The sequence below is a fragment of the Scyliorhinus torazame genome, chromosome 17 (assembly GCF_047496885.1).
Source record: "Scyliorhinus torazame isolate Kashiwa2021f chromosome 17, sScyTor2.1, whole genome shotgun sequence".
Lineage (NCBI taxonomy): Eukaryota > Metazoa > Chordata > Chondrichthyes > Carcharhiniformes > Scyliorhinidae > Scyliorhinus > Scyliorhinus torazame.
The window spans coordinates 104,599,200-104,615,895 of record NC_092723.1 but is presented as its reverse complement, the minus strand read 5'-3'; the positions used below and the strand labels follow the sequence as shown (position 1 = coordinate 104,615,895).

General features: G+C 46.0%; 1 protein-coding gene across 2 annotated transcripts in view; it reads right to left on the bottom strand.

The window, feature by feature from the left end:
- The window catches only part of LOC140394037 (basic phospholipase A2 homolog), a 34,933-nt gene extending 23,879 nt beyond the window's left edge, over positions 1–11,054 (bottom strand). The window contains exons 1-2 of one of the 2 annotated variants that reach the window (XM_072480823.1): positions 10,963–11,054; positions 10,528–10,683 (exon numbers count right to left, since the gene is read on the bottom strand). In XM_072480823.1, coding sequence (XP_072336924.1) covers positions 10,528–10,567 — 40 coding nt within the window. In that variant the 5' untranslated portion in view covers positions 10,568–10,683; positions 10,963–11,054. Of the gene's footprint in view, positions 1–10,527 lie in introns of both variants that reach the window. The other variant, XM_072480822.1, reaches the window with a different exon arrangement.
- Positions 11,055–16,696: the final 5,642 nt, after the last annotated feature.

Genomic DNA, 16,696 nt, shown 5'->3' with positions numbered 1-16,696 from the left:
AAGAACGACAAGATTCTGAGGTGGAGGATCGAACTCTCCACCTACAACTACGATATCTTGTACCGACCTGGGAAGCTCAATGAGCCCCCAGATGCCCTATCCCGCGGTATATGTGCCAGCGCACAAGTAGACCGACTTCGGGCCCTCCACAATGACCTCTGTCACCCGGGGGTCACCCGTTTTTTTCATTTTATCAAGGCTCACAACCTGCCTTACTCCATCGAGGAGGTCAGGACCATGACCAGGGACTGCCAGGTCTGCTCGGAGTGCAAAGCACACTTTTATCGGCCCGAGAGAGCACACCTGGTAAAGGCCTTCCGCCACTTTGAGCGCCTCAGCATCGACTTCAAAGGGCCCCTCCCCTCCACTGACTGTAACGTGTACTTCCTCAACGTTGTTGACGAGTACTCACGATTCCCCTTTGCCATCCCATGCCCTGACATAACCTCTGCCACCGTCATCAAAGCCGTGCACAGTCTCTTCGCCTTGTTCGGTTTCCCCACTTACATCCATAGCGATCGGGGTTCCTCCTTCATGAGTGATGAGTTGCGTTAGTTCCTGCTTAGCAAGGGCATCACCTCAAGCAGGACGACCAGCTACAACCCCCGGGGAAACTGGCAGGTGGAGAGGGAGAACGCGACGGTCTGGAAGGCTGTCCTTCTGGCCCTACAGTCTAGAGGTCCCCCAGTCTCCCGCTGGCAGGAGGTCCGTCCCGATGCGCTCCACTCCATCTGGTCGCTCCTGTGCACTGCCACCAATGAGACCCCTCACGAACGTATGTTTGCCTTCCCTAGAAAGTCCACCTCGGGGGTTTCGCTCCTGTCCTGGCTGACAGTCCCAGGGCCCATCCTCCTCCGGAAGCATGCGAGGAGTCATAAATCGGATCCCCTCGATGAGAAGGTCCTGCTACTCCATGCCAACCCACAATATGCCTAAGTGGCACATCATGACGGGCGGCAGGACACAGTCTGCCTCCGGGATTTGGCACCTGCAGGTTCCCCAGCGACCATCACCACCACTCCCTCTACCACTACCCAGCTGTTTCAAGATTTGGCACCCGCAGGCCCACCGGCGACCATCACCACCGCCCCCGCTGCTTCACTGCCCCCCCCCTCCACCGACTCAACTACTGGGCGAAGAAGAAGACAACACACTCCCGGACGCGCAGGTCTCGACACCAGTGCACACACCACAGCCGGGACTGAGGCGATCACGGCGGAAGGTCAAAGCCCCCCGACAGACCCGACCTTTAAGTCCACTTCACCCCCGCTGGACTCTTTTTTTAACAGGGGGTGAATGTGGTAAACCACTGTTAGCGTATTATATGTATTGTGGTAAACTGTTACTGTACTACATGTATTGGGGTAAACCACTGCCTGATGACTCCGCCTCCCCTCGGGCTCAGTATAAAGGTGGCTGACCTCCGGCCCTGCCCCAGTTCGGGATCAGTGGCCAGGAGGCTTTCTGTTTCGCATATTAAAGCCACAGTTTTGTTCACTACTCGTCTTGTGTTAATTGATGGCACATCACTGATATAATCCCTAACTCAACTTTCCTGCCTTATCCCAGAACCCTTGATTCCCTGATTGATTAAAAATCTGTCTATATCAGCCTTCAACATACTTAATGACACAGCCTCTCCAGCCCTCTGCATTAAAGGATTCCACAGATTCATTATCGTCTGTCTTAAATGGGCGACCCTCTGGCCCTAGACTCTCCCACAAGGGGCAACCACCTCCAAGCATCTACCCTGTCAAGCCCCCTGAGAATCCTGTATGTCTCAGCATGGTCACCTCTAATACTTCGAGGCCTGTGTAGTTGAAACCTAGATAAAACTCCATCACTTCCCTCCCCACACCGCTTCCCCTGCAGCAACCCCCCCCCCCTCCTACCCCAACCGCTCCCCAGTTAATGTTAAAAGTAAATTCTGAAGAACAAAGAACAAAGAACAAAGAAATGTACAGCACAGGAACAGGCCCTTCGGCCCTCCAAGGCCGTGCCGACCATACTGCCCGACTAAACTACAATCTTCTACACTTCCTGGGTCCGTATCCTTCTATTCCCATCCTATTCATATATTTGTCAAGATGCCCCTTAAATGTCCCTATCGTCCCTGCTTCCACTACCTCCTCCGGTAGCGAGTTCCAGGTACCCACTACCCTCTGCGTAAAAAACTTGCCTCGTACATCTACTCTAAACCTTGCCCCTCTCACCTTAAACCTATGCCCCCTAGTAATTGACCCCTCTACCCTGGGGAAAAGCCTCTGACTATCCACTCTGTCTATGCCCCTCATAATTTTGTATACCTCTATCAGGTCGCCCCTCAACCTCCTTCGTTCCAGTGAGAACAAACCGAGTTTATTCAATCGCTCCTCATAGCTTATGCCCTCCATACCAGGCAACATTCTGGTAAATCTCTTCTGCACCCTCTCTAAAGCCTCCACATCCTTCTGGTAGTGTGGCGACCAGAATTGAACACTACACTCCAAGTGTGGCCTAACTAAGGTTCTATACAGCTGCAACATGACTTGCCAATTCTTATACTCAATGCCCCGGCCAATGAAGGCAAGCATGCCGTATGCCTTCTTGACTACCTTCTCCACCTGTGTTGCCCCTTTCAATGACCTGTGGACCTGTACTCCTAGATCTCTTTGACTTTCAATACTCTTGAGGGTTCTACCATTCACTGTATATTCCCTACCTGCATTAGACCTTCCAAAATGCATTACCTCACATTTGTCCGGATTAAACTCCATCTGCCATCTCTCCGCCCAAGTCTCCAGACAATCTAAATCCTGCTGTATCCTCAGACAGTCCTCATCGCTATCCGCAATTCCACCAACCTTTGTGTCGTCTGCAAACTTACTAATCAGACCAGTTACATTTTCCTCCAAATCATTTATATATACTACAAAGAGCAAAGGTCCCAGCACTGATCCCTGTGGAACACCACTGGTCACAGCCCTCCAATTAGAAAAGCATCCCTCCATTGCTACCCTCTGCCTTCTATGGCCTAGCCAGTTCTGTATCCACCTTGCCAGTTCACCCCTGATCCCGTGTGACTTCACCTTTTGTACTAGTCTACCATGCGGGACCTTGTCAAAGGCCTTACTGAAGTCCATATAGACAACATCTACTGCCCTACCTGCATCAATCATCTTAGTGACCTCCTCGAAAAACTCTATCAAGTTAGTGAGACACGACCTCCCCTTCACAAAACCGTGCTGCCTCTCACTAATACGTCCATTTGCTTCCAAATGGGAGTAGATCCTGTCTCTAAGAATTCTCTCCAGTAATTTCCCTACCACTGAAGTAAGGCTCACCGGCCTGTAGTTCCCGGGATTATCCTTGCTACCCTTCTTAAACAGAGGAACAACATTGGCTATTCTCCAGTCCTCCGGGACATCCCCTGAAGACAGCGAGGATCCAAAGATTTCTGTCAAGGCCTCAGCAATTTCCTCTCCAGCCTCCTTCAGTATTCTGGGGTAGATCCCATCAGGCCCTGGGGACTTATCTACCTTAATATTTTTTAAGACACCCAACACCTCGTCTTTTTGGATCACAATGTGACCCAGGCTATCTACACACCCTTCTCCAGACTCAACATCTACCAATTCCTTCTCTTTGGTGAATACTGATGCAAAGTATTCATTTAGTACCTCGCCCATTTCCTCTGGCTCCACACATAGATTCCCTTGCCTGTCCTTCAGTGGGCCAACCCTTTCCCTGGCTACCCTCTTGCTTTTTATGTACGTGTAAAAAGTCTTGGGATTTTCCTTAACGCTATTTGCTAATGACTTTTTGTGACCCCTTCTAGCCCTCCTGACTCCTTGCTTAAGTTCCTTCCTACTTTCCTTATATGCCACACAGGCTTCGTCTGTTCCCAGCCTCTTAGCCCTGACAAATGCCTCCTTTTTCTTTTTGACGAGGCCTACAATATCACTCGTCATCCAAGGTTCCCGAAAATTGCCGTATTTATCTTTCTTCCTCACAGGAACATGCCGGTCCTGTATTCCTTTCAACTGACACTTGAAAGCCTCCCACATGTCAGATGTTGATTTGCCCTCAAACATCCGCCCCCAATCTATGTTCTTCAGTTCCCGCCTAATATTGTTATAATTAGCCTTCCCCCAATTTAGCACATTCATCCTCGGACCACTCTTATCCTTGTCCACCAGTACTTTAAAACTTACTGAATTGTGGTCACTGTTACCGAAATGCTCCCCTACTGAAACATCTACCACCTGGCCGGGCTCATTCCCCAATACCAGGTCCAGTACCGCCCCTTCCCTAGTTGGACTGTTTACATATTGTTTTAAGAAGCCCTCCTGGATGCTCCTTACAAACTCCGCCCCGTCTAAGCCCCTGGCACTAAGTGAGTCCCAGTCAATATTGGGGAAGTTGAAGTCTCCCATCACCACAACCCTGTTGTTTTTACTCTTTTCCAAAATTTGTCTACCTATCTGCTCCTCTATCTCCCGCTGGCTGTTGGGAGGCCTGTAGTATACCCCCAACATTGTGACTGCACCCTTCTTATTCCTGATCTCTACCCATATAGCCTCACTGCCCTCTGAGGTGTCCTCTCGCAGTATAGCTGTGATATTCTCCCGAACAAGTAGCGCAACTCCACCTCCCCTTTTACATCCCCCTCTATCCCGCCTGAAACATCTAAATCCTGGAACGTTTAGCTGCCAATCCTGCCCTTCCCTCAACCAGGTCTCTGTAATGGCAACAACATCATAGTTCCAAGTAGTAATCCAAGCTCTAAGTTCATCTGCCTTACCCGTAATGCTCCTTGCATTAAAACATATGCACTTCAGGCCACCAGACCCGCTGTGTTCAGCAACTTCTCCCCGTCTGCTCTGCCTCAGAGCCACACTGTCCCTATTCCCTAGTTCTCCCTCAATGCTCTCACCTTCTGACCTATTGCTCCCGTGCCCACCCCCCTGCCATACTAGTTTGACACTAGCAAACCTCGCGGCCAGGATATTTATGCCTCTCCGGTTTAGATGCAACCCGTCCTTCTTATACAGGTCACACCTGCCCCGGAAGAGCTCCCAGTGGTCCAGATAATGGAAACCCTCCCTCCTACACCAGCTGTTTAGCCACGTGTTTACCTGCTCTATCTTCCTATTTCTAGCCTCACTGGCACGTGGCACAGGGAGTAATCCCGAGATTACAACCCTCGAGGTCCTGTCTTTTAACTTTCTGCCTAGCTCCCTGAACTCCTGCTGCAGGACCTCATGCCCCTTCCTGCCTATGTCGTTAGTACCAATATGTACAACGACCTCTGCCTGTTTGCCCTCCCCCTTCAGGATTCCCTCTACCCGTTCGGAGACATCCTGGACCCTGGCACCAGGGAGGCAACATACCATCCTGGAGTCTCTTTCACGTCCACAGAGGCGCCTATATGTGCCCCTGACTATAGAGTTCCCTATTACTATTACATAGAAGGTTTGCAAAATGTTAATCTCTTTTTGTCTTTCAATGCAGAGCAACGTGCTGTGTATTTCCATTTTCACAGTAACTTCATTGTGGTGTTAATGTAAGCCTAATTGTAACACTAATAAAGTTTATTATTATTTGTTCTGTATAAATACATGGCTGCCAGCTCTCTTGCCCACAGCCACCCTCCTATGTTTGTACATTGAGACGTGCAACATTCATTCATGCACAGCCATCTTTTTTCAACAAATTTTGTATTATTAACCAAACTGAGATTTCTGAAGTAAGTATTCACCAACCCAAGATTAAGGTGTGCTCGGCATAACATTCTGTAGCAGATTCAGCTGACTTTCAGTTAGCAGACACAAGGGAATTGGGTTCAATGGAGCCTTTTTGTTTCTAAACTTTTTTTTTAGCTTGAAGGATGTTAGTTCTGAGTGTGGAATGTGTTTTTACTTAAATGTCTTCAATGAGCGCAAAGCACTCCCAGGCCAAGTTTTGCACAGCTCCCAAATTGCATGGGTAAAACACTTTGCACCTAACAGACAGAGAAAGCTTTCTTCCCCTCTGTAAAGACTGAATTTGGGCTCAAGCTCAATATGTAAATATGCACGTGAGGTCATGGCACCTTGTCATTTCTGTGGTGTTTGATCAGTGGGAAAGATATCAAAGATTTATTTGGAACATCAGATTAAGATGCACACAGAGGCCCAGATTTCCACCACAGTGGAGAATCCCCCCCTGGTGACGAAAATCCCAGAATGTCCCGGAATCCTAAATCCTGCCCCGAACACAACATGTTCCATTTTCACAGGGGGCCACGAACTTGGTGGATATTTTGCATAGCCACCCTTTGGATGTGGTCCTGGGACACCATTGGGAGAGGTTACGGAACCCTTCAAGGGAGGCTGGCATCCTTTGAGGGAGGTGAGGTGCCCTTTGGAACTGTTAAAATTAAATGTAAAAGTGCATAAACTCATTGGAACTGTCAAACAACATAAAGGAACTGACAAGCTGTCAAGGAATTGTCAAGCTGTCAACGAACAGTCAAAGTAAACAAGGGAGTTAGCATGGAGAGGGTAAGGCCAAAGGGAGATGGGCATGGATTGACTTGAGTCGGCACGAATTTGGCATATGGGCTATAAATGACCATGGGGGAATTGCGAGTATGAGGGGCCATGTGGGGTGGGTAGAGGGGCATAGGTTGGCATATGTGTTTTGAGGGGCCAAGGGTGATAGCTGGGGCATGAGGTGGCATAGATTGGCATGGGGAGTGCCTGGAGGGTTGAGTGGGTGAGGGCTGATGTTTTCAGCTTTTAAAATAAACTTAAACAATGTTTCAGAGCACAGAAGCCCAGCCTGCCTCCATATCTGACAGCCATTTGTTCCAGGGGTGGCAGACTCAACTTCTAATTCAACTGACCCCTCCCCAGAACGTAAATCCAACCAACGGGCATCCGGTTTTAAAGGCCATGTCGCAGAGCTGGAAATTTTCCCATCTCTGGGCCAGAGTTTAGATTTGGGTGCTTTACACAGAAGCTAGTGTAGGCATGAAATAAACTGTCCCTCGGAGAAGGGAGGCAAATAACATGGAAAGATTGGAAATTGTGTAAATATTTGAATGAATGTTTGAGTGTATTGATAAGGATGTCCAGGACAAAAGGACATAATGTCAGTGCCAAGCCATTCAGAAAACACTTTATCATGTAAAGGTTTGTTGAAGTTTAAAACTCTCTTCCCCAAAAGAACAGTAGCTACTAATTTTAAATCTGAAGGCAGCACGGTGGCGCAATGGTTAGCACTGCTGCCTCATGGCACCGAAGTCCCAGGTTCGATCCCGGCTCTGGATCACTGTCTGTGTGGAGTATGCACATTCTCCCCGTGTTTACGTGGATTTCGCCCCCACAACCCAAAGGTGTGCAGGATAGGTGATTGGCCATGCTAAAATTGCCCCTGAATTGGAAAAAATGAATTGGGTATTCTAAATGTATTTATTTTTAAATAATAATTTTAAATCTGAGGTGGATCTACTTTTGCCATATAGACAAGGGAATTAAAGGATAAAAGAAGATGGTTGGAGTTGTTGGAGACCAACCATCTCAGCCTTCAGGTAATGAAGAGCTAACGGGGAAAGATCATGTCGAACCTCCCGTCACCAAACATCCTGGGGGGTAGAGTAGCCAACGCCGGAGGCCAGTGATACCGGACATTTCTGCGGCACGTGGGTATAATGCCATAACGTTTGGAGGCAATGTTGTAATCGTGTATGGGGTAACAAAATTAAGCATGAAGGTGATGTCTTCAAGTAGGGATCTGCATTGAACTTCAAGATAGAAAATATCCAATTCCAAGTAGTGAAGATGTCTAGGGAGGAATGGAAAGGGTATGTTGCAGATGGGGACAGGAACGAGCACAGTGATGCTTTACTGTGGTGAGTACACTAAATCACAAAATATCAGACTTCAAGCCATCTGGTACCAGTGGTATAAGTCTGGATGAATGGTCACCAACTTGAGGGTCACCATTAACCAGAAACGTAACTGGACTAGCCACAAAAATACTGTGGCTACAAGAGCAGTATCTCCAAAATCTTCCTACCATCTTCGTAGCACAAATCAGGAGTGTGATGGAATACTCTCCACTTGCCAGGTTCAGTCCAGCTCAACATCATCCAGGACAAAGCAACCTGATTGACGCCCCATCCTGAAACATTCACTCCTTCCACCTAGCAGCACACAGTGGCTGCCACATGGACCATCCACACGATGCACTGCAGCATCTTGCCAAGGATTCTTTAAGAGCAACTTCCAAACTTGCAATTTCAACCAGCTGGAAGCGGAACATCACCAGTTACAAGTTTCCTTTTAAGTTACACACTAGCCTGACTGGAAATATGTCGCAGTTCCTTCATTGTTGGGTCAAACTCCTGGAATTTCCTGCCTAATGAAATTGAGGGAATACCTTGATCACATTGGATTGCAGTTGTTCAAGAAGGTAACTGACCAGGCTGGGCTTCTCAAGAGCAATAATGTTGCCTTGTCAACCACAATCTCACCCCATGATAAAAAGATGGATATAGCGGCAAGGATGACGGAGTTATACAGATCAGTCATTATCTCACTGAGAGGCAGAATAGGCTCAAAGGGTTGAAGGATCTCCTCATGTTCCTATGTATTCATTTTTGGAACCAGATGAACTGCAGGTTTTTTTCTGATCTTGCATTGACCTGTGTTCCAAATGTGTTTTGAAAGCTATACATTGAGGAATATCAGATATATTGGATATTTGGTGCAGTATAGGTTAGAATGTGACTGCTGCAGTCAGGTTTTTAAAAATCATGGTTTGAAAGGCAGCTAGATTTTTTTGTGCGTGAGGTGCAATTAAAGCATCGCAAAAGGTGGGCTAATGAAATTTTGTTTATAGAAATGAGGACTTATGGGGTGGGAATGATTATCTTCCCCGTGGTTCTCGCTGAGTACAAGCTCGCCCTCTGAGGGGCAGGGGAACTCCATTCTGCTATGTATAAAATGTCGGCTAGTAAGACACCGACCGTGGAGAGACCCGGGAGGGATCTACCAGGTGTTTTATACAACATTATTTTAAAAGTTAGAAGGCCCAATTCTGTTTTTCCAATTTAGCGCGGTCAATCCATCTACCCAGTACATCTTTGGGTTGTGGGGGTGAGACCGACGCAGACACGGGGAGAATGGGCAAACTCCACACGGAGATTCACCCGGGGCCGGGGTTGAACCCAGGTCCTCGGCACCGTGAGGCAGCAGTGCTAACCACTGCACCACCGTGCTGCCTCAGGTGCTGTATATAACATAACTGTAAATAAACCAAACTTCTTTATCTTACTCACTCTGGACTCTGTGTGTCCTTATTAAAGTTTTAATACACCATATCCCTATTTGTGCATGGAGCCACTCCTGGAGTGAGGTATCCTTTCCTCACAGTCTTACAAATTAAATAAAATATTGGGGTTTCTCTCTGGTATCCTAGCAAATGCTGGGAGCTGGTCCGGCTTTGTGATGAACACCAAAATAAAATGTAATTTGACTACAATGGCACTGACTTGTTGCTGTCTGGCCATTAGTATAAATTGTGATAGCAAAACAGTTGCTGTATTTACAATTTGGAACACAAAAAAACACAGCCCAGAGCCCTCAGGAATTTCACTGAGAAAATGATGTGCATACCAGTCAATCATTGTATTAGCACCAGCTAATCTTGGCATTGTACACATCTAAAAAATAATGGCAGCTTGCTCCACATCAAAATGACAAAACAAGTTGCATAAGGAAGTGAAGCAGACCTTGAATTATGCACCCAAATTATAAATAACGAGACCCATGTGGACCCTGAACAAACTGAATCAAAATACAAAACAACAATGAAGGAGCAGTAACCTGCTAACCCCTTCGTTCCTGGGCACAGCTCAGACTGAAATGCACTGTCTCTGTGGGAGACGTTAACCTATGTACCGAGATGATTATCAGTGAGCATGGAGAAAGAGAAAAAAAGAGCAATCTGTCAGTGCAATCTCTGGAACCTCTATGAGCTGTACTCCACATTCCTGATTACCCTTCACAATTTTCACAGGATAAAACCTTGATAATTCAAAATCTGCAACAAAAAAAAATCCATCCCAACTATTGCAAATCAATCTCACAAACCCGAAAAGTCAGGCTCAATCTATGTCGTTTTAATTTTGTCCTTCATTCCAGGAGATTGCAGCATCACGGATTAAGGTCCAAAATTTTGGAATGCTCAATTATCTACCAATTTATGTTATCTATCTCTGGAGTCTCCCCAATTAAAACAGGGAAAGAAATTTCCACTGTAGTTGCATTTTTTCAATGACTCGCTGCAATACTTATAACCTTTAAGTATGAAATGCAGGGTCAGTTTTACCCCAAATATTCCTCAGTGTTTCTTTAGAACTTTACGTTGTTAATAGAAGTACTGTACCCTGCAAAGTATTTTGAATGTCTTAAAAAGTGCTTAAATGTCTTCAATTAAAGGGACAAAGGTGAAACAAAATAAGATACTTTAATGAAGAGTTGTGTAAAGATTGTTTACCTGAGAGCAGCAAAAATAGACTGAAGTGCAGAGATTCCATTGATGAAAGCGCAGGCAGATCTAGACTCGGGAACAGGATGAGCTGATGGTTTTCTAGTTGTCTCAAATGGTCTGGAACTAATGCCAGCTGCTTAAACCCTCCAACGCCATCATTTCCTGAAAGCAGGCATATAGTAACAGCTCTGTTCCAACTAGGTCTACCAAGTAGCCTCTTACCTCGTATCTCTGAGTTGTTGAAAAGGAACTGAAAGTTAACACCTTTCATATTCAGTCAAATGCAAATCTGTGGTCGAAAAGCTTCTATTCATGCATAGTCATTCCACAAAGCGAACACCTGGCACTGCCAGAAAACACAGAAAGGCTAACATCACAAATTCTCAGGTTCATTCACCTGAGGAAGGAGCAGTGCTCCGAAAGCTAGTGTTTGAAACAAACCTGTTGGGACTTTAACCTGGTGTTGTAAGACTTCTTACTGTGCTCACCCCAGTCCAACGCCGGCATCTCCACATCATGATCGCAAATTCTGGTACAGGGTAGCATGAAGGAAAATCTGACAATGTTTAGAAAATCCGACACAGGCAATGCAAGGTCATTTAAACCTGCCCTTCCTGTAGCATAAGTACAAGGGAGACTTTGTTCATTTAGGTCTATATGTGTTTCCTGGGTTTCAATAGCACATAAGCAGATCAGCTATTTTCTGCTGTACCAGCTTTCCAGCTTGGTCCACTGTGGTTACCTCAGGTAATTATTGCCATTCTGAGATTTTGTTTTGCAAACATTTAAGATGTTATACTGAGGCATCGGGTATTCCAAGTCACATACAGCAAAATGAGAATTTCTCCACCTACTCTGTCCAACTTACCATGCCCTGCTCTTGATCTTGGAAGAACACCTTCAACGTAACTAGTGCAACTTCTGCATCAGCCATAAAAACAGCAAATGCTGAAAATACTCAGCCAGTCTGGCAGCATCTGCGTGTGTGCTAACCCCTTCATTCCTGGGCACAGCTCAGACTGAAACGCACTGTCTCTGTGGGAGACGTTAACCTATGTACCGAGATGATTATCAGTGAGCATGGAGAAAGAGATCTTAAATGTTAATTCAGTTTCTCTCTGCACTAATGTGGTCTCACCTGCTGAGTATTTTCAACATTTTCTGTTTGTATTATAGATTTCCAGCCAGCATTTGTCTTTTTATAGTCCCTCTGTGAAATTGCCAATTAGTGAAAGTTGAATGCTGTTTGCTCAAGCCTTCTGGATACGAGATCGAAATTGCCCAAATTCAGTTCGTATTCAGAGGTGCCAACTGTCCTCTATTGGGGTGGAAATTAATGTCCTCCCCAGAGCACATTTGGAGACAGAGCACATTTAAAAAGGCAGACGGGTGGTTGGTGGAGGCCCATCTGTCGGAGGGGCTGGTTTAGCACAGTGGGCTAAACAGCTGGCTTGTAAAGCAGAACAAGGTCAGCAACGCAGGTTCAATTCCCAGACCAGCCTCCCCGAACAGGCGCCAGAATGTGGCGACTAGGGGCTTTTCACAGTAACTTCATTTGAAACCTACTTGTGACAATAAGTGATTTTCATTTCATTTCATTTTTTCCCACTACTTTCCTAATAATTTCAGGATGGGAAGGCTCATGGATGGCCTTTCCACCCACAACCAATTGAGGGCTTTCAGTGGGAAATTAATGTCCTCTTAATAGCCTCGTCCGGCCACCACTTCTATTCACGCACCAATGAATGGGAAACTTGCCCATGTGGGGAGTCCAAAAAGCAAATGCTGTTGGGGTTGTTTGTGAACTTCCAGGGGGGTGGGGGGTGGCCCTTGTCAGGTACTATCTGATCGAGGGACCTGGAAACAGGAAGGGGGGGGGTTCCCACTGAAAATAGCCCCCTTCCTTGCTGCAGAATCCCCTCCCTTCTCTCCCATGCTGCCATCACTCACCCACGGCCTGGATCCCTTGGCAATCCTAAGCATTCAATGGGTGCATTGCCAGCAGCAGCCACCGGCTTTGTGGTGGCGCTGCTGAGCAATGCACAGCTGATAGCTTCTGATTGTTCGGCGGCTTTGGGTTCTTGATCCTGGGCAAGGCCTGCTGCCACTCAGTTGAGTGTCATATTAAACTTAATTTGTCATGCCTTCCTGAAAGTAGGTGCTCCGGGGCAGGCGAGGCCCCCATTGCCTACATAAAATTCTATCTTTGGAGTGGACATGCAAAGATGATTGAAACATTACCCTTATGGCATAAACTGGTGCAGGCAGTTAGTTCAATTTGACCAAGTGACTTGCCTGTTGGTATCCAATGTCAGTTTAATTTTCTAAAAGCCCAATGGGCGATGGAATCCTTCTTGAAATATACAAATGGCGTTCGGCTGATGTTACTGGACTCTGAGTGCAGTTTTACCCTTGGTCAAATAGGGTACGCGTTGTGCTTTTCCTTCCAGGTGAAGACAGAGTGCAGAGAATCAAGATCCTTAAAAGCTGAATTAAAGTAAAGCTTTAAAACTTTCTTTTCAGGCTCAGGAGCAGCAGTTGTCCCCCAGGACCCACAAGAACAATCTGGATGGACTCTCATCTCTCCCTCCTGTGAGGCCTCCTGAAATTCCCTTTCATTGACTTTCCTGAGGGTCATGAAACCTTCCCTGTGCAGCCAGCTGCCTTTTGCTGCCCAAAATCCTGCACTGCCCAGTTTGCCCTCCCTCATCCATTTGACTGGTATCATGCAGATAAACCCTGGGAGTTATAAATATGTGGGCCTCATGCTTCTGAGGTCAGGCAGATTGAGTGCATGTCTCATTCTTTGCCTGTCTGACTCCAATACCATGTTAAAAATGGTACAAGTGCTCTTTATGTGGAGATAAACAGAACACTTTATTTAAGAACTGCTGGACTGGCCTAGTAATGCACTGAGATTCATCTAATCTGCAGAAGGCAATCTTTTGGTGCTTCCCGGATCAGTTGGTTTGTTGACGCTACTGTAAACTAATGGGAACTAGAAACATGGGAATGCATGGACAGCACGGTAGCACAGTGGTTAGCACAGCTGCTTCACAGCTCCAGGCTCCCAGGTTCAATTCCTGGCTTGGGTCACTGTCTGTGTGTAGTCTACACGTTGTCCCCGTGTCAGCATGGGTTTCCTCCGCGTGCTCCGGTTTCCTCCCACAGTCCAAAGATGTGCAGGTTAGGTGGATTGGCTATGCTAAAATTGCCATTAGTGTCCAAAAAAGGTTATGGTGTGGAGATGCTGGCATTGGACTGGGGTGAGCATTGTAAGAAGTCTTGCAACACCAGGTTAAAGTCCAACAGGTTTGTTTCAAATCACTAGCTTTCGGAGCACTGTTTCTTCCTCAGGTGAATGGTTAATCTGTTCCATAAAAGGTTAGGTGGGGTTACAGGGGTAGGGTGGAGGTGTGGGGATAGAGTGGAGGTGTGGGCTTAGGTACAGTGCTCTTTCCATGACTCAATGGGCCGAATGGCCTCCTTCTGTAAATTCTATGATCTATATCTTTTTTTTGTCAATTGCAGGCAGTGCTCCATAACCCCTGTTCCTGGTCTATTACTTTGGGTAGTACTGACTCAGGCTGCATCTGTGAAGAGATATTTTATGTAAAATTATATTAAGATACATCCTAAAAACTTAGTAATGGTTTAATGTGATGTGCACTCATAATTCCTTTTTAATTGCTATATTTTATATAACTGGTTAGGATTAGGGTTAGGTTTTATTTTTCAGGCTGAGAGGAAGTTCATAATTGCTCCCAGACCGCTGACAGTCTTTGCTATCAGCTGGCAGCAAACACCACAAATTAACTAATGGTGACTCATCATGTCAGTTTTTCATTATTCTTGGTTGGACGCAGCTCAAACCAGTCATGAAATAGGAGACTACTCAAAATCTTCATCTGTACCTGTTTGTTCAGCCATTTGGCCTGAAAACTGGGGATTCTGTGTTTTCTTCGCTCCGAGATTTTGCCCTCTCCCTTGCAGGTGTTGACTCCTTGCTGCGATATGTTCCAGAGGCATTGGTCACCTCTGGTACATCATCCAAGGAGCCATGATTGATAGAGTCATAGAGTCACAGAGGTTTACAGCCCAGAAAGAGGTCCTTCGACCCATTGTGTATGCCCTGGCCATCAAGCATCTCTCTATTCTAATCCCTTTTTTCAGCATTTCAAGTGCTCGAGTAGATGTAACACAGTTGCAAGAGCAGACGAATGTTCAAGCCTGCTCTACCATCCAATGTGGTCAAGCTGATCTTCTACTTTAACTATACCTCTTATCCCTTGGTTCCTTCGAAATCTAAAAATCTATCCATCAAATCAGCCTTATAAACACTCAATTACTGAACATCCCCAGTGATCTGGGGGTTAGAAAATTCCAAAGCGTTTCAAACCTCTGAATGAAGACATTTCTCATCTCAGTACTAAATGGTCAGACACTAGAGATTGTGGCCCTTAGTTTTTGATGCCTCAGCCAGGGCAAACATCCTCCCAGCATCTACCCTGTCAAACCCCTTAAAAATGTTGTGGGTTTCAATTAGATCACCTTTCATTCTTCAAACCTCTGTGGAATATAACCCATGTCTACTAAATCTCTCCACATACGACAATCTCTTCATCCCAGGGACTAGTCTAGTGAACCTACAATGTTCTCCCTCCAAAGCAAGTACATGCTACCTTCGGCAAGGAGACCAAGGACTGGATTCTCCACCGGCGGAATGCTCCATTTTGCCTGCAGCCCGGGGGTTTCCTGGCGGCATGCGGCTGCCCCACAATGGGAAACCCCATTGACCAGCAGGCGTAACGGAGCATCCCACCGGCGCGCTGAAACGGAAATATGGCGCGGCGGGGCGGAGAATCCAGTCCCAAAACTGTACATAATACTCCTGCTGTAAGGCTTATGCTCCAATCCCTTTGTAATAAGGGCCAACATGCCATTTGTTTTCCTAATTATCGCTGTACCTGCATGTTAATTTTCTGTGTTTCATGCAAAAAGACAACTGGATCATTCAAAATATTAACATTTGTCAGTCTCTCACATTACAAAAAACACATGCTTTACCTACTGAAGTTGATAGCCTCATACCTACCTGCATTATATCCCACCTGTTGTGTTCTTGACACTCTCTTAGCCTATCTACATCTCTTTTCAGCCTTCCTCTGTGTCCTCCTCATGCCCAATTTCCCACCTAGCTTTGTATTATCTGCAAACTTTGATACATTAAACCCAGTCCCCGTATCCAAATTATCGATATAGATTGTAAAGAGCCAAGGCACGAGCCCTAATTCTGCGAGCTATAGCTTGCTAATGCGAAAATAACCCATTTATTCCTATTTTCTGTTTTCCATTCCTGGCCAAACCCCAATTATTAATCCATAGATTACTCCAATCCCATGAACCCTAATTTTGAGTGATAATCTCTTAAGTGACAATTTACTGAATGCTTTTTAAAATCCAAATATATTGCATCTACCTTATCAATTCTCTTGTCGATTCTCTATGACTTCAAAAACCTCATAAGTTTGTCAAAAATGAGTTCCTTTTCTTAAATTGATGTTGATACTGTCTAATCATCTTATGAGTTTCTACGTGTCCTGTTACCGTGTCTCTTCTAATAGATTCTCGCATTTTCCCACTATTGGTATCAACCTACCTGGCTATGGATGGACCACTTTCCCTTGGATTTTATTCCTTAAGGGAGGGCATATTGAAAATTATGAATTTATCCTTTCATTGTTTGCAATTTCTTATCTACGAGCACATCTTTTAATCTAGCTTCCCACTCTAGCTTGTCTGTAATATGCATGTGCTTTGCTTTCTGCAGATTTGAGAGTTTAGTTTTGGACTTGGCTAAATCGCTCTCAAACCCAATGGGCTGAATTTTACAAGGGGATGCATTGCTTGCCCCTGCCGGTGCAAAGGGTGATCACCAGCCGAGCCGACTTTAAAAAAGCCCGACTTGTAGCGATAGCATACTGCCAGCGGGCTAAATGAGCAGGGAGTCAGACGTTTGCCCCTCAATGGGAGGAAGTCCAGACCTCGAGAGCTCTAGCAATCCCAGTAGTGCCAGAAACTAAAGAGAAAATGCTGGAAAATCTCAGCAGGTCTGGCAGCATCTGTAGGGAGAGAAAAGAGCGAACGTTTCGAGTCCGATGACTCTTTGTCAAAG